At 41.2% G+C, this 27,066-nt stretch overlaps 1 protein-coding gene across 1 annotated transcript in view; it reads right to left on the bottom strand.

Moving 5' to 3' along the window:
- The window catches only part of KYNU (kynureninase), a 51,516-nt gene extending 24,911 nt beyond the window's left edge, over positions 1-26,605 (bottom strand). The window contains exons 1-7 of the mRNA XM_062578840.1: positions 26,422-26,605; positions 21,287-21,407; positions 13,938-14,020; positions 8,127-8,188; positions 6,727-6,798; positions 5,226-5,300; positions 3,736-3,882 (exon numbers count right to left, since the gene is read on the bottom strand). Coding sequence (XP_062434824.1) covers positions 3,736-3,882; positions 5,226-5,300; positions 6,727-6,798; positions 8,127-8,188; positions 13,938-14,020; positions 21,287-21,407; positions 26,422-26,590 — 729 coding nt within the window. The 5' untranslated portion in view covers positions 26,591-26,605. The remainder of the gene's footprint in view (positions 1-3,735; positions 3,883-5,225; positions 5,301-6,726; positions 6,799-8,126; positions 8,189-13,937; positions 14,021-21,286; positions 21,408-26,421) is intronic.
- Positions 26,606-27,066: the final 461 nt, after the last annotated feature.

Genomic DNA, 27,066 nt, shown 5'->3' on the forward strand with positions numbered 1-27,066 from the left:
CTTGCATTTTTGCTATGAACACGACTTTCCCAGGTTTATCTTCTTTTAGTATAGATTTTAAAGGACTTCAGCATTCCTATGATAATATATTATGTCTTGTATACTAGTTTTCTCTGCTCTAGAAGCTCTTGGAGGAAATGTAGCCTGTAAATCCACATGCTTACTATCCTGAAAACTTTTAAGCCTGGGAGTGGAGACTGGACACCACAGAAGAGAAGTTAAGCCAGCACACAATGCTGATGACTGATTCTAGCAGGCAATAAAGCCACATCCAGCTTGTAATCGTCTGGATGGCATCTGCATTCACCTTCTATCCATCAGATTAATTCTCCAAAGAGCTGAAATATCTGTAGAGCAACCTATGCCATGGCCACTGAGGAAGAGCACTAGATCATAATGTTTCTGAACATTCCCCAAAAGCCCTTACGAAAGAGAAATAACTGCTCACCTGGGAGGTGTCCAAGACAAATGAATGAAACCACCACGTTCTTGCTATGCTTACTGACTTGTGTATGCAAGGGCTGTATTGACTGCTATTGCTAATCCTCAATAGGGGAGCCAGGTGCTCCTTGCTTCTGGGACACCTTACTCCAGTAAGTATAGAGTATAAGAACCTGAGCCATCTCTGCTCTCAAAAGGCCATGGATGGGAGTGCCAGCATTCAGACATGACCTGAGAAATTCCTGCTGTGACACTGCAAAGACAGGACTCATTTGGAAGAGCAGCACAAATAACTACTCATGAAATGAAATTCAAGAAAAAAAAATTCAACAGTTCAGGTAAGATGTAGTTAAAGAGATTATCAGCTATAGCTGTTCCCATTTGCAACTCACTTCTCAATAAAAGTTTTTTCTTCTCCCATCCACTCTGCATACATCTCTGCCATCTCATCTCTTTTACACTGAGATTGGTATAGCTATACACAAAAGTTTGAAAAGCTACATCTTCTTAGATACTTGCACTACTCTAACCTGGACTGCAACTTCATTTAGCAAGTTACTGCCAGTTTGCAGTCACTGCTATTGCCCTGATATCTCACAGATGAGATGACATGTGCATGTCTCCAAACCTCCATTTTGCTTCACAGCTTTAAAACAGAACAAAAAACACATAATGCTTGGGTAGAAGCTTTGCATTTGAGGTTGAACCAGTTCCTAAATTAAAGGCAAAAAGTTCTAAATTAAATCAAAGCATTCCTATTCAGGGTCATTAGCTAAATAAATACAGATTTGAGCAAGGACAGCTATTTCCTTTTTGTCACATCTCCTCCTCCCTGCATGCCTCTGGTTCAGCAAATCCCATCTGCCCTCTTCTAACCTAACAACTCCCAGCGTTTGCTGGGAATAGAGCGGAGCCAACTGGTTCTGAAGTCCAAGCAGGTTTTCTTTGGGGTAACCAGAAGCCCTGAGACTTACAGAAGCAGCAAGACACAGGAAAAACTCTTGTGACTATTAACACAGAAAATTGCTGATTTAATAGCTGTTCAAGTAAATATTTGCAATATGCAGAAGTTTAAGTGTGCTATAGCTGTATGTTACATAGTGGTTTTGTACAAACATCTAAATGCTACTTAACGCAGAGAGCAGAATCCATGAAGACATTGAAATGTGCCTATCTTATAGGAGGAGAATAACAATTGGGCTGGCTTAAACTTCTAAATTTTCCTGGGTATCCAAGTAGTTCAGGCTGTTTTTCTCATTTTTGTTGTTTTTTTTTTTTTAATTTGCATGTGATAATTCATAATCCATGAAGCCACTTGTATCAGTCTTAGGCACTCTGTCTGCAACAAGGTGGTATTCTTTTTTTTTTTTTGTGTGTGTGTGTGTGTGTGTGTGTGTGTCTGTGTGTCTGTGTCTGTACAGACACACACACTTTCTGAAATCTCTGGAAGAAATCACTGCAAGAGGTGGGCAATGAAGACACAGGTGAGATGTGAGGATGAAGCACCAACTCATAAGTCATATTCAGATTCTTATGTAAAAAGCTAATCCTCCCTGGTGTCTACAGCTTTATCTCAGGAAGAGAGTTTTCAAGCTTTCCTCTGCCAAGTTCTGGTTATCTTCTCAGATAATATAAACATCTAATTTGATGTTCACTCCTTATAATGAAGTATTAGTAATTATTTTTCTTCTGGAAGAGGGATTCTCAGCTAGTTTGGGCTAGTTTATAATTTTCAGAGAAACTGCAGAGCTTTCAGTTGGCTGAGCATGTGGCCCAGGGTTTGGAGAGCATCTTTAGGGAGGCGTTAAAGTGATATTTTTTCCCCAGGTTGTTCGTATTTACAGTATAAGGAGAAAGATTTCTCTCCCAGACACCTTTCAGACACATCATTGAGCGAGCAGATTCCGGAGACAGCCTGGTACGTGCGTAGGCGTTGGCTGGGGAATGAAAGCTTTGCTGCCACCAGGAGCGAGAGTAAGTGCATAGTTGGGTGGTATCATTCTATTAATAGACTATCTTCCCTTTCAGCAAACTTTCCAGCATAGCCTTTTGATTATTTATTGTTAGAAAAGGACTGGAAGACCCTCAAGGGGGGCACTATGAAGATGTCATTTTTAGAGCTACATAGAGCTATTACACACACAGTCCCTGGTTTCCCCCTCAGCTGATTTCCCTCACTTCCTCCTGGATTTTGCATCCATCTCAGACATCAGTCTTGTTTTGTATTTTATTCAAGACCAATTTTGTTGCTAGGCGGTGCTCAGCGAGAACATGCACTTTTGTATCCCACAGGCCGTGCACTAACTCTTGCATCTGCTCTGGTCTCCCAAGGGAGACTTTGCCATCACTTTACACCAGCATAATTCACACTCTGACCTTCAGAAAAATGTCCCATGCTAAGCCTATAACAACTGAAGATGTATATCCCAATGTGAGTCAGGAACCTCTCTAGAGAGTTAAGATAGCAAATACAAATAGTTAGCTGGTTTGCAGAAATCCAGTAATACTAAGTAGCTTTATTTTTGAGCAGCTTAATCTTAGATGAGATAAGGTATAGCCAGTAAAAGGCTGCCCATACAGACAGCCTGGTGGCCTCTTGTTGATAAGATGACTTGATTAAAAGCTATTTTCTCCTGGATTCCTGAGGCAATCAAGATGGTTAAAGAAGTTTTACAGCTATGTCCATAGAGTAAAATCTCTCGCACATTGGCTGCAAGTTCCTGCGGCTGAGTCATCACTAAAACATAGTCATCCTGTGAAGCTGATATACTCCACATTGTGCCTGTCTCCGGAAAATTGATCAGCTGAGTCGGAGCACTGCCGGCTCCGTGGGGAGCTCACCTGCCCCGCTGGCTGGAGGCAAAGAGCTGCGATAGCAGCTGCCAGCGACGGAGTGGGAAAAGAGGAATAGCATGAAAGTCTGTTGAAAAGCAGAAGTCTGACACAAGCTACTCTAACCTTTAAAGAGAGTCTGGAGCTACAATTACCACCTCCTCCTTCACCAAACTTCTTGAAATTCTATTCTTACAGAAAGCCCAGTAGAAGGTTAATAGTCATGAATAATCTCTCTATATACTTTAGGTCACACCATTAGGATTAGTATCACACAGATATTTCTTCATGACAGCCCTCATTCCTCTAAGGATCTGTGGACAAAATGTTTTCTTTTAGCAGAGCCCCACAGGTCTCCATACGTGCCCTCTTCCATTTCATAAAAAGTGAAAATTAAAAATATTTCACGATGAACATTGATCTAAAATTGGTGTTAAGAGGACAGTTTGGGAGCAATTCTACCTTTTCTTGGCCAGCCTTTGTTATTCGAGGGATGTCAAACAGCTGTCCTGTGTAGTACTGCACTCCACTGAACAGAATTACGGCAATAGAGTCCCCTTCCTTCTCAATTATGGCAAGGATATCTTCAGCTCTCAAGGTCTCCTCCCCCTAAAACAAAGTTAAAGCACACATTTTACATCAGCTCTGGCAGTAATGAAACTGTCATTTCTTATTTCATAATCTATATTTTACTATGAGCTGTGCTGCTTGCATAAGGAGATCAAAAGCAAATCCTTAGCATGGTAATGATATACAAAGGTAGTGCCATGAAGTACTCTATGAGTAGGTTACTTAGGGGGGAAAAAAAAATCATTAGAAAACTTATCTTGAAGGTGCCAGTCTTAAAAAGTCTATTCACTTTGTATTCTATCATGCTTCACAATCTTTAATATTTCAGAGAGTTTTAATTTACAGTATTAAAAAAAAAATCTGGTGCAAACAGCATATATAATGATTTTATGTGGCACCTGAAATTTCTGACATCCACAAGGCTTAAAAGTTGTCTATCAGCTTCACTCTGTACTTTCCTGATAAACTTCATATCCCACAGGAAGCTATTATAAACCTGCCATATTTATATTTCAAAAACAATAAGCCTCACATCATCAAAAGTACAAAAATCCCCAATCCTGGGGTCATTAAATATAGAGGAATTTCAGCCAAAAATCTCCTGATTCTTTGTAGGAGAATTACTGCCCCATCCTCCTCTTGTCTTCCTGCAAAGGATCATGTAAAACACACCACTACCTAGGGATCAATTAGGGTGTGAAAACCTAGAATTAAATTAGACTTGTTACTGAAAAGAGCTTGGGTAAGACCGTTGAATCGAAGGTAACTGTTATTATCTCAACAATCTCTGCAAATCTATCAAGCATTCAGAAGTATGCTCTTTACTCACAAGATGACTCAGATTTCAGAAACAAAAGGTCACCATCAGTTTATAGTTAGGTGGCAAAGTTCTTAATACCGTGAAAGTGAAGCGAGGCAATCTTTCAAACGCATCTGAATTGCATATTACTCAAAGCAGACCTTTCCCTCGGTCCGCGCTGATAAAGGCACAATGGTGTTCTTGTCACAGCAATTTTTTATGTTAGGACACTAAAAGGACGTTGGGGCTTCTGAAAGAACCGATGAACTGCTCCATTTTGCAGTTCTGTTAGGATGCTGCCTGCTATTGCCAACAAGAAAAATAGAGGAAAAACAACATTTTTTTTGTTCTTTAGAGAAAATGTGCTAGTTGAACCAGGCAATTATAGAACGGGTTCCATAATCAGAGAATACACAAACAGAATACACAATGCATAAAATCTAACAGAAAGCATTAGAAGAAACGTAGATTGTAACTTATGCAGGCAGATACTGGAATATTTGAGAGCATACGCCACGCTCGTACAAAGTACACGCCTGCCATTAGACTTAGCAAGGAGAGCCAGCTTATACTTCTCACCAACCTCCCGCGGCCGTATCATGAGCATGCTTTCCTCCACGTCCAGCCCATGAAGTTGAAGCTGGGATTCGATAGCATACTGCAAGAGATTTCCATGTACTGCACGTCAGCACAATTAAATGATAAAACAACAAAACAGGAAAATGACTGAGCACATCACCACCTCAGAAAAGGGATTCAGATACCTGCCTTTCACTGAAATTAATGCTTGAACTCCTAAGCCAACTTAATGGAAAAGGTTCCAAGTTTGTTTGGGGTTAGAACAGATGAGTATTTATTTCACATCATCAGACAGCGAGGATAAAGTCAAAGTCTAAATCCTATAGGATAAGCTTACAGAGCAGGAGGAGGGCGGATATATGGTAGCAGCGTGGGCTTCACTGCACGCCGGCGAGCAAAGCTAGCACGGGCAAGAGGCACTGAGCAGACGCAGCAGCGCAGCCTACAGCTCGTGCTGGTTAACCGGGCTGGTTACTAGGCTAGTTAACCAGATATTTTGCTTGCTAGCACACATTAAATGCCTGGCCATCACGTATGCACGGCTGAGGAGACTGGGCTAGCACAGGTACGCTGGCCCGTGCTCTCCTCCCGTCTTAAACTGGCTGCACAGCTGGGAGGAAACGAGAGCTCTAAACCCTCATCCCATTTTGAAAACCTTACCCAGTGATTTTATCGATCACTAACGCTTTGAAGGCAGCACAAAAATTATCCAATAACGCTATAAAATGGTTCAAAATTGCATGGCAGGGACTGAAGCAGGCACGCAGGGTCGCTGAGGCGTCGCAGAAATTCGGATAGGCGGATTGCAAACGCACCAGCGCGCTCGGACAAAGGCGGCGTTAGGAGCAACGCTGCTTGGGACAGAGGCAATCTGAAATGTATACATCCGCGCCGCCGTCTGCACTGCAAATAAACCTGTTAGTAGCTCAAGTCATTTTTATTGCACCATAGAGATCAAATTTGTTATCAATTTCCAGGAGTTTACTGAGTTGATGATAAAGTAGCAGTGGGCCACAAACTAAAAGATTAATTTGTTCTAAGCTCTGATGCACGGGCTATTGTCTCCCATTTTATAGCACACAAATTATGTTTGAACTAGTAATCTAAAGTGCTAAGAATGAACATTTCCATCTCTGTCTGGGGATATATAAGTGTTAATGTTGTGAGTTTGTATTGATTTGGTTTCATAAAGTAAAACAGCAACAAGAATTAATAAAACATTTACAACTTCGGTTGATTTAGGCCAGCAGTTTGCTCAATGTCTTTAAAAAGACTAATAAATCAATGTACCCGTTCAATCTTTTCCTCTTGTAACATTTTTTATTTGAACAAAAGGAATAAAGCTACGATCTGTAAAATACGCTGAGCTCAAAAGCTTCTGACAGATTTTTTTATTGTAATGTTACTTGGACAAGATGAGCTAATAAATATTCAAATCAGGCCACTGATATTCTTTGGAAAAATATGATTAATAATACAAATATGGTGAAATATTAATTTCTTACATGGTCGGAGGGAAAAGCTTTGGCTTCTAGAAGAATTTTATAGCGTCTGGGTGTAGGCTTAAAAAAAGATAGCTGTTAAGAACAAGAAAAAAAAAGTGTTAAAACACATCCGAGCAGAGACAAGAGAGATGCTTCCAGTATATAACTCAGTAAAGACTATTTTACTTTTACGCAGGCTGCATTAGGGGATCCCCCAGGAATTACAAATATTTATTTGCCCGTATAACTTTTATCAAAGCAGAAAAGCATTCTAATACTTTATTTTGTAGACTTGTAACAGAGGACACAAAAATCCAACAGTGAAAATTTGCTCTGAGAGGGATCAGTGGCAAAACTTTGACTGAAGCCAAGGAAGCTGAGACTTCACCCAGCTGCATCCTACAAGTGAAATCAGCTGCAGAAGAGCAGTAGAGGAACCCGACTCCTATTCCCTGCTCTAACCATTAGTTACCAAACAGCAGTTGGCTCTGAACCAACCCCTGACCAAAGCATTAAGCCTGCAGCAAAAGTCTCGTTCTCCATCCATCTCCAGGCTTGTGGGTTTTCCTGCCCAGGTCCTACAGCAAAGACTCAGGCTCCCCACCAGGTCTAGAGGATTCAGAGGAGGCTGAAGAGCCCAGCTGCTCATCTGCTCAGAAAAGGGTGACTAGCACCACTGAGCAGCCAGGTAACTTTTTTACTTAACCCCAGCACTGCTTAAGCTTTCTTAGTTTTATAAAATAGTAAGAACATGTTATAGAGGACTACGTCTAAACCACCGGCCTCATGTCCTCCCTTAGCTGGACAATCTTTAGTAATACTAAAGAAGTAGAGACAGACCATATGCAACGCCTAGTAATGCTCTCGCCATGAAACCACATTTACAGCCAATACTTCATAAATCCAGCAAACACATGCTTTACCAGATTTTGGGGCTATATGAGCAGCATGACTAGACAATGCACATCTCTCCTGTGTAACTGTATGCTAAGTTTGATAGAAATTACAGCTCTCTCCTTGCTCACAGAAGAGACTTGTTTCCTAATTGAGACTCAGAGAGGAACATTGAGTATCTATCTAGAAATATGTCTTAAATAGTAAGCTGTCCTCTCTGAGAGCTGACGTACACCGTGTGTGAGAACGGCTCAGAACTTCCGCTGTAGTGCTTCTGAAGATAGTTTTGTCCAGCTTTTATACTTATTACTAAGCAGAGCTGGGTCTTGTACAAGCCAAAACATACTAACATATTTCAGAATCTCCTGCCAGACACAATTCCAGAGACTTAAAAAAAAAAAAAAAGTTAGGTTATTGTCCCATGCTGTCATCCAAGAGGTCCCTGCAAAACATTTTACTTCATTTGACAAATAAATGAAGGCTATTTTATAATCACATCACACAAACATTGAAAAGACGTGACATACCAGCAGGAGGTGCAGATTAACAGTTAGCCCATTCATTAAGGCTACTTCCTGTCTTTGGGCCCCTGAAATGTAAAAATATACTGGTTAGGTTTATTCCTTTACAATTTTGAAGAAATCCAATACAACACTTTGAAAGCAAAAGTATGGGTTTTAGTCAATAACTCTCTAAAAGCTAGAAAGTAAACAAATGCTTGAGGTGTCATCACAGCAAAGCAGAAATATTTCTTGTCTGATTCATGACACCCTGCTGGCAGGAAAATATTTATTTTTTCAGGTCAACTGCAGAAAACAAAACAAAAAATACCAATGAAGTATTTGCGTTTACTGGCAAGCCACTAGTGGATTTATTGTCATTAATACCTCAGACAAAATTAGGCTATAAATATTGGCTATATGTAAAGCAAAACAAACTTATTTTTATCATAAGTTCATACATAAAGCAAATATGAAAACTTACTGGGACAATCACATATGTTAAGTGATTCCTGTAATGTCAGGCTAAATTTTATCCCTAACAAAAAGCAAACAAAAATGACCTACAGAATGTAGCAGACCTCTAACAACACACCAGCTTGACAAGAAGGCACACACACATAGCCCTAAGGAGGCAAACAACAGATGCCTTTTGGCTATAGATAACCACAGACAGAGCTAATGGAGTTACAATCAATTGTCATTATTAAGTATTTAGTAATGAATTCTCAAACCCTTATCAACCACTGAGAAAGGGTTTAGGCAGGATGAGAGACTGCACGTTAGGCAGGGGACCACTGAGATATGGAGAAAAATCAATTCCTATTTCTTTCTGTTTTTTTCCTGATGTCCATTGCTGAAAAGCATTAATCCACCCTTGACACAAATCAGTGCTTTGAGAATATTCGTCTGAAGGTAGATAGGCATGGTGGTATTGCCTAGTCATCTTGATGGAGGTGGAGTTTGCCAAAGGGAGCAGGAGGGCATGGACACAGAGCGGACAGAGACGCAAACGGAGACACGTGAACAGGCAGAGAAGGCAGCAGTCACTGACAGGATGGAGAAAAAGGGGAAAGGAAAACATAATATTGGGGCCAAAAGGGGAAAGGGACCATTTACCCGCTCCTGTCCTATCCCCGCTGGGGACACCAGGCCTCGGCCACCACAGGAGAAGCAGCAATAGCACCAAGACCTTCCTACTGTGTCCCACAGCATTTCACTTCATGGAGTTACTATTTCACCAGCTCAGGAAAGAGGCACTGACTTGACCTCTGTACAACAAAGTTTAGCCAATGAACACGGAAATTTATAAATCAACATGATTTATTCATAAACCCTCTTTTTAAGCAGTCCTGTGCCAACCAGGCCTCAGCCCCTGCCACCACAGCAAAAACCCAAGAACCGCTCAGAGGTGTTCAGTGGCCATTTTTTATGTTGCAGAAACCTAAGTATCAGACAGAAAAGTATGTCATTAGCTGCCAATAAATCAAAGATTTGTCCAGGAAATGAGTCAAAGAAAGAAGTCCTGAGTAATTTCCCTACTCCAGACACTGGGAACATCAAGTTTGTGGAAAGAAATATAAGTTAGTCTATTTTTCCTTATGAAGAGCTAGGTTTCCTCCCCACTCCCCCTTACATAAGCTGCTCTCCATTTCTTTTTCTTTGCTCTGATAGCGTTACACCTGCAGGCCCCATGCTGCTGGGAGAGGTCACCTTGTGGCTGTTCCATTGCAGATACAGAAGACAGCTAGAGAGTGTACGCAGCTCAAAATGGTATTATTTGCAGTCTTAATATTTATATGGAACTCCTGAGGCCGAAAAAAAGGGCCAGCATCAGTAAATGTTAGCATTTCTCCCTCTGCTCCTTCTGCAAGGTCTGTGGCTTTTGCAGGGATTTCTGCGCGAGCAAGTCTGTCTGCTGCACCATCCGCGCGTGAAACAAATGGTTAACCTGTAGATCACTTTTAGCTGCATGCTAGCAACCCAAATTAAATATGACACTACATTTGTCATGTAAGTCTTGGTCTTCCGTAAATTATATATTTATTAAAAGCTTTCCATTATTGAATTTCATGCCCACAAAACAAACTTCATCCGTGTCATTGGAAAACTGTTATCCTTTATAACTTGCACTGTGTTTCAGAAAGCAACCTTTCTATGATCCAATTAACCTATTACAATATTCAAAGACCCAGCACACAGGAGCCAAAATTATGTTTGCTTTCTTTATTTCCTAACTTTATATCGTATCTCCAAGACGGGCTAAAACCCATATGTTCCATTTGATAAATCTCCTCTCTAATAAAGGGAAGCAGCGTTTGCAAAGCACAACTTCAGAGACTGCTGTGATTGCATTAGGCAGACACGGCCGTCCTTCTCCTCTCTGCCTGCAACAGGGGCCCGGTCTGCACCAGAAGGAAAAAAAAAATCATTTAAAAATAAAAAACACCAATTCTACAGGCAGTTTGGCTATTTTGAATAATCCTTATCATTCAAAGTCACTACAGCTCTGCTCAGCGCTCAGTCTTGCCTCAGCAGAGACCTGCCGGAGCACGTGGCGGAGCAGCAGCCGCACGGTTAACCCGATTCCATCGGACGGTGATCCCGCCAAGGTCGCAGCGTTTTAATGAGGTCTGGTAGGGGAAGCCGAGATCACCGTCGCCCCGTTACGCCGCGTGGCGTGAGCGTGGAAAAGGGGAAACTGCGGCCTCCGCTGACCTTCACTCTGCATTTCACGGTGTATTTATTACTGTAACTCGTGCTGAACAAGAAAACGTGGCTGCATTAATAAGCAAGGTGCTATAGCACCACAAACCATTAAATGGACAAAGGGGTTTTACAGTCCTTAGTCCAAACCTGAACGAATCTCCCCAAATAATATTCATTTACCAGTGCTTAGAGTGAGAAATGAATTCCTCCTACTCCACAACATGATAAATATTCAATAAAAACGTGCAAAATTCTGTTTACATTCTCACATTAAAACTTGCAAAAAAATCAGAATCCACTTTTGACTCATTGATATAATTACTGTTACATGTTACTGCTGAAAGAGTGCTTAATTTTAAGTACTGCGTTGGAACAGAGCACTTTAACGTAACATAACATCTTTTCCTGCATTTCTCTTTCACTGTTACATAAAATAAAAAAATCTGTACCTATTACGAGGCTATAACACAGATATATAATGCCTACATTTTGGGAAGATATTAATTTATTCACAAAGAAATGCTCACATAGATGCTGAGAATAAGATGTAAAGATATATTACATAAATAAAATCCCACTGATCTGTGACTCTGAAGGCCAGATTTCAGCCCATGTCATGTTTTTCAGTTCAGTTAAACAAGCCAGGGTGGGGGGGGGAGAATGAAATCCAAAAGAATACTGTTGACTTTTAGTGCTGAGGAAAAACAGGAATACAAAATACCTATATATATATATATAGTTCTTTTAAAATATATTTTATATATATTCTATATATATTTTAAGTATGTTCATGGCAGGGTATGTCATTAAAACATCTCAGTCATGACAGATTTTATAGAGAAAGTTTTAAACATACACATCACCATTTAAAATGAACAGAGTGGTAAAGCCCAGCGTGGTCTGAGCATTACAACAAAATAAATAATCAAGTTTTGCATGGAGTTTGGACAAGGAAGGAAAAGCAGAGAGGCTGCCTGACAACAAATTAGATGAAGTTTATGCAAATATTCGACTTTCCTCTCCTTGAGCTCTGAATACTTTTAAGTTAAACAGCTATTACAATACCCATGGAGCTGGTAACCTCTGCAAGACAGACGGTTAAGGGACAAAAATCCAGCCCGACTCCCTGCCTTCTCCAGGGACTCTTGACCTAAAGCTTGAGGCTGAAGGCAGCCAGCACCAGCGCTGGCAGAAGGTCGATGCAAAGGTGGCGGGTGCTGTTGTCTGGGGCCGACCTCCAGCCCCGACACCTCCCGCCGGGCTGCGGTCCCAACAGCAGGTCCCAGCCACGGGAATTTAGAGAATTAGCCCTCGGGGGACCTCGAATCTCTGCCGGTGACACAAAGTCCACCCTGCTACTCTACAAATCCAAATACCTCCAGGAACGTAGCCTGGCTGCACCCCGCTCTCAGCATAGCATAGAGCTAAGATAAATCCTCCACCTTCCAGTTAATTAAGCTCAGGGCTTGCAATTTTAAACTGCACTGCTGCGCAGTTGTGCTAGGCATGCAGTAGGTCGCACTTCTCTGCCTGCTCGCGGCTGCCCTGCTGTACCTGAACCGCGTCATCGGCTGGCAGGAAGGGATGGGGCAATCCCAGAAATCACTAGTTCAGCTGCCTTCAGAGGCAGCTTCAATCTCCCATATTTCTCACTTCAATATACCATGATAGCTAATAGATAAATGTACCACGTTTGCCCTTCAATGTCCAGAAAGTCACGTCTTAGACTTCTGAGCATACCACGTACTACGATAAGGAGTACCAAAGCCAGAACCTAGAAAGATGAAACACTTGCCCTGCATTCTGGGGGAATATTTCATCCTGTGAGCAGGATATCTCTCCATGGCACAATGATGCTGAGGGTACGCACACTGACATTTATATTACCTTAGTACTCACATTATGAATAAACATATAGCAATGTTTTTCTATATTTGTTCTGCTCTGGTGATAATTGAGTGTTTAGCTGTTTGAAAGCATCATGAAGAAATTAGGAAGGTTGCACACTTTATTTGCTTTAGGGATTATATAAATAAGCCCGTCATGAAGCCCTCCTTAACATCTCCCTTTCCTCCAAGTTCACTTACTCCTTCTGAAGTAGGAAAGCCATAACTTGCTCTTTGTGCACTTGTCTACAATTGGAGAAGAAATCACATGAGACAATATCTAACGTATGCTAGGTCAACCTAAGGTTTTTCTTAGTGACAACACAAATGAACCCGTGATAGCTCAGTTCAGACAGTCACTACTGACAATTGCCTTCAACAGCTAAACTGAAATACTGGCTAAATCTAACTAAAATCTGCTAACCTAGCCTTGACAACAGCTGTAAGGATGGAGGAGAAATACAGTCTAAGAGAGACTGTCAATGTCATTTCTCTTCCCCTTTCCGATAGCAACAGATCTAAAGGAAATCACGGTGAAAGATTATTTCAGCAGCTACACGGAGGAAAGAGCAAGAGGCAATGCAGGAAATTTGCATTCAGGCGCAGACGACTGCTTTTGAGAATGGCAAACTCACCAGGAGGAGTCTCCAGGGCTACTTTTCAATCTCTGGAATAACCAGACACATTCGCTGTCAGCGTCCTTCAGCATTGCCGGTTCCTTAAGGAGTGCAGCGGGGTAACGAGGACTTACAAATAGCAGGTCCTGCCCCAATTATCTGCTCCATTGGCATAAGCAGTTCTCAGATACAAGGCTGGATTTAGTAACAGAGAAAAGAGGGGGAAAAAAAGAAGAAAAAAGCACCTAGATAGAAGTGATTTTTTTTTAAATAGAAAGTTCATTGGCTCACTTTTAGGAAAGAGACAGAGACTCTCTGATGCCAGTTGCCCTTTAAAAGAGCTTCTCATGTTAGACCAAATGGTTTATGATGCCCCAAGAAACCCTTTACTGCAATTAGTTTCATGATACGCATATGCTCATATATTACTGCCTACATTTTCCTCTTAAATCACTTACAGCCTTAAAATAAAGCTTTACTCCACGTAGCAGGCGGTCAGAAAAACTACTTTAAAACAAAAGGACACAGGGAACTAAATCCTTGATACAGAGTTTCAGGACTTCAAGCCACAGAAGAACACGAGTACATTCGCATTTCTGGGGCGAGCATCACTTCTGCGCACCTACCCACAAGCTCAGCCATCAGGTCCACGATGCACTCGTCTGCCAAAGCCCACGGGCGCTTACCATTGAAATGGCCATGGACACCTCTAAAAAAAGAAAAAGAGACAAGAAATGAAAACATATATACTCCTTTTGGATCAGTCCTACAAAATGCAACTAATTCAGAGATCCAACATTTGGAGAAGGGACATGGAAGAAAACTTGCATAACCTGATCATGTTATTTTTGTTACAACTCAAGCTCATAGGTGAGAAGCTAATGAAAACCAGCTATTGATTCCTTAGAGAGGAATTGCTTGAAAGCTCTCTAAGCCAAGCTTTAACCTCCCCAAATTCCTCTGGAAGGCTCTGGCCTATAGCATGGCCCACACCAGTACCCTAAATCTGAACGCTTCACTACCATGAAGAGACACACACTTGCAGTTCTGGATTAAGTGTCTTGAATTCATTTTTGCTTCAGATGAGATAGAAGCAAACTTCTAAGGCAGCCACACTGCATATATAAAGATGCTGCAAAGTTTATTAAGCACACAGGAAGTAGAATACAGATTTAAATGCAAATGAACACAGGTGGAGAAAAATAATAATGGTGCTAATCCAGGGTAGCATTGCTCTAGGCTTCTCACACTATATGACTTTCATATTTGCTGAGCACCTCTGAGTACTCGGGGAGTCCGAAATGTCAGGCAGAAAGCTGCTTCAGCACAGCGACTTAGGCAGCAGGAGGACGGGCAGAGAGCAAAAGGCAAAACAAAACAACCCACATATAAGCTGTGATAAGAGAAAAAAAGAATAATACAACCTTCAAGGAGGAACAGGCCTACAACACTCTCTCAAGTTCATGAAAGGACTTCTGGCAGACTAAGCCACATGAGAACAAGGTGCAGGAGGCAGCTACCAGCTTTGGATAGTCCCCCATGCTTAAGCCTATTCAAAAGGCTGTTTTCCCCTATCTGCATCAGACTTTCCCTCCTTGGGTAAAGTTTTTTTCTGCCAAGCCTGCCTCCCACAGAACTTCAATGGATGTTTCTCATTGGAGGTCCGAGGTAGACCCAAGTCAAGAAGGGTTGAAAAAAAACAAACAGCCTTACAGATAAAATACAACCCCAGTATGTTAAGCAAGTCTAACACTGGTAACTACAACCCCTGTCCCTAAAGTCACAGCACACTGGATGACATCTTTTCTCAGTTTCAGAGTGACCTGCAGATGAGATCTTGATAGCAGAAAGCAGGTAGTGTGGCATAACACTCATGCATTTTACAGATGAGGAATAAAGCTAGTAGCTTTTAGAGAAAGGAAAAATTCATAAGGGGCAGGATCAGTGCTAAAAGTTCCTGCCTTCTCCTATCAGACCATAACACACTCCTTTCCCTGAAGACAACAGTGGTATCTGCTTCACAAACAGCATTACTGCTAATTTCCCTTCTTAACTGTAATATAGCAATGAAGGGAGTTTGTGGTAGAGACTGTTGAAAGAAAAATAAAGATTTTCAGTGGCTTCCAGCCCAAAGAGATACGCCTTTCTGAAACAGGATACTGACATAATAAGATGGCAAAAAGAAGCCTTAACTACCTGCGGGACTCTCTTTCATTAGCTTTCTCTGATTTTATAGCCATTAGTGTCCTTCTAATGGGAATTTACTGATGAAAGCTCTCTGTAGCAACACAGGAGACTAACACAATTTTGGAATAAATTTCCAAGTTATCATGATAACTGATATGAGATTTCAGGCATGAGAATATTTTATTTTGAGAAGAAAATATGAAAGTTTAAATGCACTTAAAGATGGAAGAGGGAGTATTAATTATTATTCATATTATTATTATTATTACGGCACAGCTTACAGCTTGCCTCCCTCTTGATGGCCAATATAAATGCCAAGAGACAAAAATTATTGCCTCTAAAATGGTAGTTAAAGGCATAATCTTGGATCCTTTTTTTATTTTAATCACATGAAACTCTGTAGCCTTTGCTGATGGCACAATACATCCTATTACACTTAGGTTGTAAAATTCTATGCTCTGCCTCAGAGAATTTATATCTCTGTATATTATGCCACCCTTCTCTCTCAGCTCTGGTAGACACTGGAGGTAATAATCTTTAAGGACACAGCTGAAATGCTTCTGGTGCTCCACTGAGATCGTCTCAGACATGGGTATCTAACTCTCTAAATTTGTTTCCACTACCCCAGGTAGCGAGAGAGATTTAAATTGAGGTACCCCAATTAATGAGTACAAAATGTGGTCCATCAAACCATAAAGCACCACACAAACAGAACTTTTTTTAAAAAAGCTACTGTAAGACTCTCTCATTGTACAAATTAATTTTTAGTCAGTTACCATTTTATTTTCAATTTGGCAAGAAATCAGAAGGCCACATTTTATGCGCTGAGGTCTAGTTGATTTAAAGCTCACTAGGGGAGCTAGAAACACATTTTCTGATATGATCCCAGGGTTTCAAAGGAGATAACAAAGGGATTTAAATTAATTGCCAGCTTCAGGAATCTTCTGTACTCATCCAAACCTTGTTCAAGTGGAAATTTCCTTCTTACTTCTTTGCCAAAGATGATGCAACCTATTCAATGAGCCAAGGCAGACTCTGATTATGATTTCAAGCAAAGAAATAACCAAAAGAAAGGAAGACACATCCAAGGTGAAGAATTGTATGGAGCGGTAGGATGAAGGCAAAACTAAAATAAAAACCAGGGCCTTAGAACAGGCATTTTCAGTTTTAAAGTTTAACCTACTGGAATAGATTGAATGGAGACATGAGACTTGCAAAACAGAAGCGGGTTTGTCAGACAGAATTGACTGAGCCCTGCTGAGCTGCACTCCTGTTTTCAGGGCCATTATATCCTCCAGGATTATTTAGGCACGTACAGCCAAAGATACCTTTTGACTCACTAAGAATAATCCTTCGCTATTTCAAGTGTTAGCTTATCTTGTCAAAGACTTGGACTTCTTTTGTCTACTATCCTCATATCAGAAGATTGTTGCAAGACTACATCACTTTAATGCTCAGAAATATATCTTTTTTTCTAGTTTCTGCTCTAAATTTATTAATTCCCAGTTTATAATTACTGTGCCAATGCGTTATTTCACATAAATAGGTCCTTTTTTCCCCTAGACTTACCTAGGATATATTTATACCGAGATATGGAGCAATCTTTTTTTTTTCAGCCTTCATTTTGCTAGACTAAATAACTCTAATGCTTAAGACCTCCATACAACAGGTTCTCCACTCCCTTGATCATCTGGCTAGCCCCTTGCCAGAGTGTGACCAGGCTACGCAGATTCCCTTCTGTTTTAGTATTTCCACTTTAATAACTTACTGAGGCATGAGACATTGCCTACTGCAGGGTATATGTTTGCATACAATAGTGATTTTATAAAATACATTAACTGCATAAGCAGCTCTGGCAGGGAAAAGGAAATGCACACTGCAGAATATCTACTTATGCAACTAGACAAGTCACTTCTAACCTGAGTCTTCTACATTTCAAACAACTGGCCAACTTGCTACTCTATGCCATGCATGGAAGAGACATCTCCATCTCTCTTTTTTTCATTTCAAGAGATCTTGGATTGAACTCTAATCCAACTCTAATCCTCAAAAGAGGCAAGGAAAAAGAATGAAGTCTCAAATGCTTTTATAATCTGCACTAAGAATGCCAGTAGACTGAATCTGTAGTCTTTATACATTAACATAGATAAAAAAGAGGAACTAGAAGCATGGAAAGAAAAGAATATAAAACAGAGACAGAGGTGGAGGATTCAGAGCTAAGAGAAGAAAAAGTACAACCTGCATTTAAAGGAGGGGGGGAAGACATGGAAGAGAACACAAAACAAAATGAGGAGAAAGGCCTCTTTCTCTCCAGGTCTTACTCTAATGAGTTACTGTAATTACCACAAAGAGCTAAAGGCTTGTGCCTCTTTGCCCTTGATGACAGAGGCTGGATAATCTTTTCATTCTTACCTATCAGCCATAAGGAGCAAAAACAGTTCAAACAGACAAGTATAAAAGCTATTTCAGATGAGTCCCAAGACACAAACAAACAGAAAATGCGATAAACCAATTTGTAAGAAAGCCAGAATCTATATCATTGCCGACTTGAAAGATCCATCTAATTCATATGCCATTTCTTAGATTCCTGCTATTTATTTATCTAAGCCACAGCCACTAAATTCCACACTGCCAGCACATGAGCCATTGAACGGACTTTAGCTCATAGCAGCTATTACCTTTGACTGGATTTTGCTTGTCTGTCCTCAGTGACTGAAATAAAAGCACCCATTTTGTTGCTCTTCAGCTGCCTGTTCTTCTGCAGTCCCTAGCATCCTATCACCTATTGGCTTATTTAAGCATAAATTGCTCTGTTCAAATTTAGCTTGACCTTCACAGAGTCACAGAATCAGTAAAGTTGGAAGGGACCTCTGGAAATCATCTAGTCCAACCTCCCCACTCAGCAGGGTCACCTAGAGCATGTCAGACAGGGTTGCATCCAGGCAGGCCTTGAAGATCTCCAGAGAAGGAGACTCCACAACCTCTCTGGGCAACCTGGTCCAGGGCTCCATCACTCTCACAGGGAAGAAATTCCTCTGCATGTTCAGGCAGAACTTCCTGTGGTTCAGTTTCTGCTCATCGCCTCTTGTCCTGTCACACGGGACAACAGAAAAGAGTTTGGCCCCGTCCCCTTGACACCCTCCCTTCAGGTACTTGTACACATTGATCAGATCCCCCCTCAGTCTTCTCTTTCCTGGGCTGAAGAGGCCCAGCTCTCGCAGCCGTTCCTCACAGGGCAGATGCTCCAGCCCTCTGATCATCTTCACAGCCCTACACTGGGCTCTCTCCAGTAGCTCCATGTCTCTCTTGTCCTGGGGAGCCCAGAACTGGACACAGGACTCGAGCTGAGGCCTCCCCAGGGCTGAGGAGAGGGGCAGGATCACCTCCCTCGACCTGCTGGCAACACTCTTCCCAATGCACCCCAGGAGACCATTGGCCTTCTTGGCCACAAGGGCCCATTGCTGGCTCATGGTCAATTTGTCACCCACCAGCACTCCCAGGTCCCTCTCTGCAGAGCTGCTCTCCAGCAGGTCAGTCCCCAGCTTGTACTGGTGCCTACGGTTATTTCTCCCCAGATGCAGACTCTGCATTTGCCCTTGTTGAACTTCATGAGGTTCCTCTCCACCCAGCTCTCCAGCCTGTCCAGGTCTCTCTGAAAGGCAGCACAGCCCTCTGGTGTATCCACTCCTCTCAGCTTGGTATCATCAGCAAACTTGCTGAGGAGGCACTCTGTTCCCTCATCCAGGTCACTGATGAAAAGGTTGAACAGGATGGGACCCAGTACTGAGCCCTGGAGGATGCCACTAGCCACAGGCCTCCAACTGGGCTCCATGCCACTGATGACGACCCTCTCAGCTCTGCCTTTCAGCCAGTCTCAATCCACCTCACTGTCCACTCATCTGACCCACACTTCCTGAGCTTATCTAAGAGGATGCTATGGGAGACAGTGTCAAAAGCCTTGCTGAAGTCAAGGTACACAATACCATCCAGCACAATTCACACATGCACTTTAATTTTCTGATTTATTCCAAATAAGGTGTTTGGGCCCCAAGTTGCATTTTTGACAAACAGCTTTTCTAAATTTGCTCCTCCTGTTCCAATTGTTTGAAATCATGCTTGACCATATTTCCTTCTTCGATATAGCTACTGAAGACACTTTGGATCTTCCAGAAAAACATGCTGCCTCCTCTTTTCTTTGGATTTTTTTCTAAAAAAACATTGAGTTTGGAAAAAAAAAGATTTTTAAAAAAATTCCTTCATTGTAGCAAAGGCAGACATAAGAATGGAAGGGAACCAATAAAAAAGAAACACCAAAGGAGCTGAAATACGTTTGCACTCCCAGCGCATCATTTCGGCAGATAAGAGTGCTATCTGACTTTTACCTTTTGAAAGAACTCAGCTGTTTCCCTGATAAAGTACGATAATCATACAGAAATGGACAGGGTTGCAATTTTTTCAAACGACTGGAGAAACTGCAGTGCTGTGCTGAATGAATAACTAGGAGAAAAGAGCACTTCCCAAAGTTCAAATTCACTCATTCCCAACTCTCTTCTCACTTACAAGAATATAAGTAATAAATAAGAGATGGTCAATTATTTTTATTAACCCACAGCATTCATGTATTGAGTGAAGCAGCTACTGAGTTTTCACATTTGCACTGTGAAAGCTCTATCTACAGGGTTTCTGCTCAGGGTTTCCCAGTTAGCAGAATTAGCTTTTCTTCTGCCTCCCCGTATTTCCTCTGCTCGCTCACCATAAAAATCACATCTGTTCCACTCATATCCTATACCCAGTAAAACTGTTCACCTCTTTTCCCAGTTCACTCATTCATCTGGATGTTACTTTCCCTTCCTGCCTTCAGCTACTTGATTTTTACTGAGCTCTTCTTTTACTGATATCTTCTTATCCTCCTTGCTCCCACTGCTCAGGTAGGTGCTGGACACCTCAACAAGCACAGAGTACCACTTAAATATCATAAGGTAGTGAGTGTGTATGTAGGTGTATATACATATATAAAAATACTTTTTCCTTCCTCTCCAGTAAAATCTCACTTTCTGTGAGCCTGAGCCTGCTGTCACAACTCAGTTGCAAGGGAAACTCAAGAGTGACAAAAATCCTCCTTTTCCACAATGCGAAAACAGGTCTCTCCAATTCTCCTGTCTTTAAATTATCTCCTTTCAGCAGAGCTTGTTGTGATCCCTGCTCAGTTCCCCAAGATGTTCCCGAGAAGACAGGAATGTTTCTCTCCAATTCAAATGAGCCCATCAGGCATGGACCTTCGTTAAGAGACGCCAAAAAGCTGCCAGCACCAGCAGCATCACTGCTTGTCCTCAGTGCCTTTTGGAGGGGAACTTGCCTGCTGTAAGGGCTGCAAGGATGAATCTCAAGCAGTTAAAACCACTATTTAGAAAATCAGAGACAAACTGCATCACGTTCTTTGGCAAGCAGCAGTAACTAAATGAGTTTGTGTCCTGCATATATACATAGATAGCAATTCAGTGGGGGTGCTTAAACTGGGCAGGTCTACAAGAGGAGTCAGCACAGAAATGCTGAGTGTGGTGCACATCATCCCAGCCAAGAGCTTCCCCTCACCTGCCTTACTGCTCACACATTTAAAGGAGGTTCAGCATTTTTCCTGAGCTGTCTAACTAAACTTGTTACTCCTGGCTTGGAGCACGTTTTATGCACTATTCTATTGAAACACTTCCAAAGCCAATCCCAAAATAAGATGCAATGCTCATCTGGAGCATAGGCAGCTAACATTTCACATGTCCAGAAATGTACTCACGTTCTCGCCCACATGTCCAGCTCTTCATCCAAGTAGGTCTTAACTTTTTTTGGCTCGAGCCCAAGAGAATTCCCAGCAAAGTATATGCAGCTTTCATCACCATTCACCAGGCTCAGATCAGCTGTGGAGGAAAACCACAGACAACATGTGAGAATGCACAGAGGAAAGATGGAGGAAGCAGTCGTCCACAAGCACTGTCATCATGAGACAAGAGGCTGTGGAGATGCAATATCCTTACCTCCCTCCCAGGACACCATACAGGTGACTCTGATCAAGGGCTTGGGGGTGAGGACAGCAGGGCAATTTGCAGTCCTCCTGCAATTCGTGGTCAAGATCATCTATCATCTGTTTTAGAGCTAGTGTGACTTCAGGCAGCATGAAACTCTAGAGCTATAGCGAAGCAACCACCAGTTTTGCCCCAAGGACAAGTGAAGAGTGAAGAGGAAGCATATTCCAGACCAGTCTATTCACTTTTCTTCCATCATCAGTATATTCATACTCTGAGTCATGTAACTACTGGAATCATACTTTTAATAAAAATTAAGACTGGAAAAATCTATGTCTTTCATCTAAGTTCTACCTGCCTGATTGAATCACTGTTTAGAAAAAAAATGTAGGCATTGCACAGAATATTTTGAGTCTCAAAAGTTCTTGTCTTGTCAGCATATATTGTGCATGGCACATCATGTCATCATCTGAGATGAGGAGGAGGAAATTTATGTTGACAAATCCTTTCAATGATTAGGAGAAAAGCAAGGCGCTGGAAACTTGTAATAGCTCTAGTGAAGTTCTGAACAATCTAATTACCCTGCGTCATCATATGTCAATCCAAATACTGCCTTTCTCCATTATTTCTCATGTTAGAGATTCTTGGAGGGACAAACAATGATGACCTTCTAGAGGCAGTAAGCAATTTGAATTCATATATACATATACTTAAAACTGTATTTTTCATAAATATCACTGATATGCCTCAACAGAAAGATCAAATGAATGTGTTAAGATAGTACTAGAAATAAATTATAAGATTGCATTTCTTTCTGTGAAAGTTTCATGTTACAGCTGTAGGAAAAAAAAAGATTAGATGCCTGGAAAAGGTCTCTTACTATGTTTTACACTAAACAATTACTAACTTCATTGAATCTCATCAGAAACACATTTTTCAGAAGTATAGACAACTTAGGTAATTTCTTAATTAAAGCTTAGAAGCTTTTAGAAAGCATATGTCAGAGAGCAATTTTAGTCTAATATGTTTTACAGATACTTTGTCTGGTTTCCATCTGTATTCTAATATGAATGAAAACAGAAAGGCATAAATATTATCCATGCTCCTAAATTGGTTCTATTAACAGTTCTTTTGCTATCAGGAAATATAATAGTGCCTCACTGGGAATACAGAGAGGGACCTTTGCTCAAGAATTCAGAGCTGTAAATCTCAGTAATACTCTGTAAATCCCAATCAAGCATTAAAACAGGTAATGAATTATAAGCAAATTAGCTTTTTTTGCCACAATCCTCTCCAAATAAAAATTCCTATTGGGTCACTGTTGCAGAAAGCCAGCGTTACCTGCTGGTAAATGTGTTTTTCTACTTTTACATCTATTACTTTGAATATTCTTTTTTGAGGGTATGTTATCAACTCTATATTGGGCTGTACTCTTTCACAAAATGCTGTTTATTTCTTCCTCTCTGACATCATTAAAAGGCTCATTCTGAACCACTGCTGCTTCTCAAACTACACTCATTTTTTTGGTGCCATCGTCATCATTTCACCGCTTCTCCAGACCAGCATGTTGTTATGCTCTAACATTTCCTCAGTCTTTGTTATATTCCTTACAGTCAAGCAGTAGTATTCTTAGACTACCACTTATCTTTCCACAAATTACTCTACCCTCATTTCTCATAGCATTGGCCCTTCTTATTTCTGGAGGCACTGTAGTTGACAAGGAACACATACTGAGATGTTCACGACCAGTGGCAAATAAGTACAGCTAATAAAGAGTGCAAAATAGTGAATATATATATATATATATTTAAATGCGTCTTTAGAGCAGCCTAAATATAAACATGCATGAACAATATTTACATTAATTAGATAAATGGTTTTCACATGTACTCAGATTCATGCTAACTGGTCAGATCTAGTAACCTATACTACTTTGCATAGCACTAAACCCAGTGCTCTACATTACACTTAGAAATGTGCTTCTAGCCCTCTTAAAATCTCAAAAAGAACATGTGTTTTTTCAAAAATATTCAATCCAAAAGGGAAGGACAGTCTTTATTGTCTGGAAAGGAGGGACTGTATCTGCTTACATATTACTTGAGTCCTGTTACTTGAAGAATAGGAGATCCCATTTTCTTACCTCCCTAAGCCCCTCCACAAAGCACCAGATTTATTAGATTAATATGACCTTTAACCTTTTTTTCATGGAAATACAGTTCAACACTTCCACTCTGGGACAGCTTTTTATTTCGAAGAAGTCCAAAAAAAACCCCACAAGTAGCCTTAGTTTGGTGATTTGAAGCCTGACTGCCAGCTGCAATCCAGTCATTCCTGCCTCCAATTCTAATCCACAGAAAACAAACAACATTGAAAATTTATTCATTGAACTGCCAATAAAGTATTTTCCGATTTCCTCACTCTTCAAGTTCTACTGACATCCTTCCCCCCTGCTCACCTGAGCCCACCTCTCACGCTTGCCCACAGCATTACAGAAAAATCTGCTGCAGAATTAATCTGCTCAAGGGTTTCACTTGACTGATGCAAAAAACTCTGCAAACAGCTGTTACAGTTTGGAAGTTGATAGCCAAATTAAACTATTCTGATTTTTAAAATATTTTTATGTACATAATCTTACAGTTTTCTCCTACAGATGTTCTCATCTACTTCATGTAAGGCTACATTTTAAAACCTCATTGTAATGTTTTATGTAAATATATAAAGAATATTTGATGGCTAATCTCTGTAATGACATTTATCTTCAGAAGCATGTTATCTAGGATCCACTCCCGTACTAAGATAAATGTCATAGGAGATCAGTCTCTATCATACACACAATGTAAATATATATATACATACATATATATATATATGTATATATTTTTACCCCTGCTGTTTTTCAGCAGGAAAGCTGTTTCTGATAACAGTTGAAGCAAGGAAAAGAAAGGCAGGGTGAAAAAAAAAGAAGAGGAAAGAAAGAAAAAAACCCTCAATTTGGGAACACAAGAATGATGGGTTCTCTATCCTGGTCAACCTGTACTATTATGCAGGTCACTAATCTCCACTAAAACATATATATCCACAGCCTTTAGGCCTAAATATTATAGTCAGTGAAAGATAAAACATACATCCATAGCCTTTGGGTCTGAATATTATAGTAATTGAAGAACAAAAATGTAATGGAGGTTGGAAAGGAAGCGATGGATATCACCACAAGGGTATCAAAACAGGGAAAAACACACAGATATAGGTGCACAAGCAGCAAGATACTGCTGGTGAAGACTGGCTGCAGGGCCGATACTCTGCTTGAGCTGGATCTTCATGGAGCAGCTGGAATAACCGAGGACGTACACAGGCCAACGGGAGCTATCACCCAACATCCCACCAGCACAGTGCGGTCCTCAGGCCAGCACAGCGCTGGAGACTGTGCTGAGCAGCCCCACGCCGGCCACAGAGTAACTTGCGTGCAGAGTAGTCCTGCCCAAACGAACAGACGGGGTTCAGGAAAGCTGCCTAAATCCACTAGGAAAAATCATTTCCTCTACATAGGGCAAGCACTTAGCTTAAATATCTGCAGTGCGTCCAATCCTGCTCCAAACAAACAGCAGAACTCAAGGATTTGAATGAGAAGAATGAACCAATACCAGCAGTACACAGAAAACTAAGATTTATCACGTACATAAGCAGAATACGTCACCAACATTCGTCATTGCTAGGGAGGAAGAGCGCCAAGGTAAAAATACTTTCAAAACCATCCAGGAACTCAGGCAATCGCTGCTGTTTTGTGATGGATCCTTACCAAGCAATTTGGTCACCACATCTGCAGTTTCTGATGCATCACCCTTTCCAGAAAAACTCTGCAGAAAGTTATTTCTATGCCTATTAGAAAATGGAAACACTTTGCAGAGAAAAGTTTTACTGAAACAAAACTATTTTTTTCCCCTCATTAATTTTTAATAGATGCTTCCTGATAAGGAGAGAAAGCAGAGATTGGTTACGTCTACCCAAATTCATGATCTAAGAAATAGTATGACATCCCTTCAGCTTCCAGCATGCCAGGATCAGGGCGCTCAGCACGGCCCCAGGTTTTGGGCCCTGCTCCCTGTGCAACGCAGCCAAGTGAGTCGTTCAACAAAACCCAAAAGGATCACTACCTAGATCAAAAGCACCCCTGTCCCTGTACCCAGGCAGGCCATACACTCCTTGAGAAACAAGCTACAGACTGAATAAGGCAGAAAAATATTTTTGTGTAGCTATATTTAAGCCACGCATGGTTATCTATTCATAGGCAATTCATGAGTGAAGTAGGGGGGGGAAAAGAAAAATCTTCAAATAATAGCTTCATTATGAATTATTTGCTCAGATCAATTATTTGTTCTGAGGCGTAGTCTTCCATTAGGCCCTCAGGAAGAAAGTCATCTCTACTACTAGCAATAAGACATAAATGTTAATATAATCTATCTGCCGTCTCTTTCATTAACTAAAATAATTGTAACTAGATAGATAATACCAAACTATATTATACTGAAGAAGCAAGCTCCACACTGAGTTCTTAGCGACATTACAGTTTCAAGCCATTAGATTGAAAATCATAGGCAAAAGCATTTCTATCAGTCACTATATTGTTCAAAGCAGCTGACTGACAGCATAAGCACCACGTAAAGTACTGCATCCTCGCGTTTTATTCAGGACGGGAATGAGAGCGTGAAGCTTTCGGTACTAGAATAAGTTGATGGATTGATTTAGCAACACCAGAGACATGCTGTGCTCTGATATGACTGCAATTGCTCAATTACCTCGTAAGTGACGGTGATTCCCAAAGATTTGTGATAATCACATGCAGAAGATGCAACCCCCCCCCTGTTTCTTCACCACCTTCCGTCCTCCCTCCCCCCATAATTTTAATTCTCACTTGGAGGCAGATCCTTGACTTTTGGGATATAGAAACATTCACGAAGGTGCTTTAACTCATCTTCTTCATCTAAGTGAAGAGCAAGTTTCTCGTCGGCTGGACGGCATCCGAGCTGCGAGGCAGTTCGCTCCAGAAAGGCTGCTGGAAACACAGGGGAAGACGGGTCCATGTTCAGGTCATTCAGTTTCACCTTAAAACGAGAAGCGCCACAGTTTAAATTCCACCGTATGCGTATTCACTAGCAGCTGATAAGCAGCCACTAAAGCCACCTCATTCAAGACAGAAATTTATTTAACTTAAAGCTCTTTCTTAAAAAAAAAGAAAAAAAAAAGTGAAATATTTGAATAGCGTGGTAAAACTGATCAGTTCAAGTATTTCGAAGGCAACACCTTGCTGTAACCCCCCAAAGACCTTCTCCCCCCGCAGACGCAACGCTGTCCCCTTTCTAAGCAGTACCGGCAGCTCCCGAGTTTTACCACCAGGCCGGTAGCGGTTTTAAACGCTCAGGCATCGTTCACGGTTTCTGGATGTCAGGGCAGCAGCGATGTTCCTGCCACCCACGCTCCTGAGGAGAGCTGGTCAAACCTCCAGCTTCTCTTTCCTTACCAAACCGAAGGGGGTGTTTGGGTATACCCATGCCCATGT

This window comes from Rhea pennata, chromosome 6, assembly GCF_028389875.1.
Source record: "Rhea pennata isolate bPtePen1 chromosome 6, bPtePen1.pri, whole genome shotgun sequence".
Taxonomy (NCBI): domain Eukaryota; kingdom Metazoa; phylum Chordata; class Aves; order Rheiformes; family Rheidae; genus Rhea; species Rhea pennata.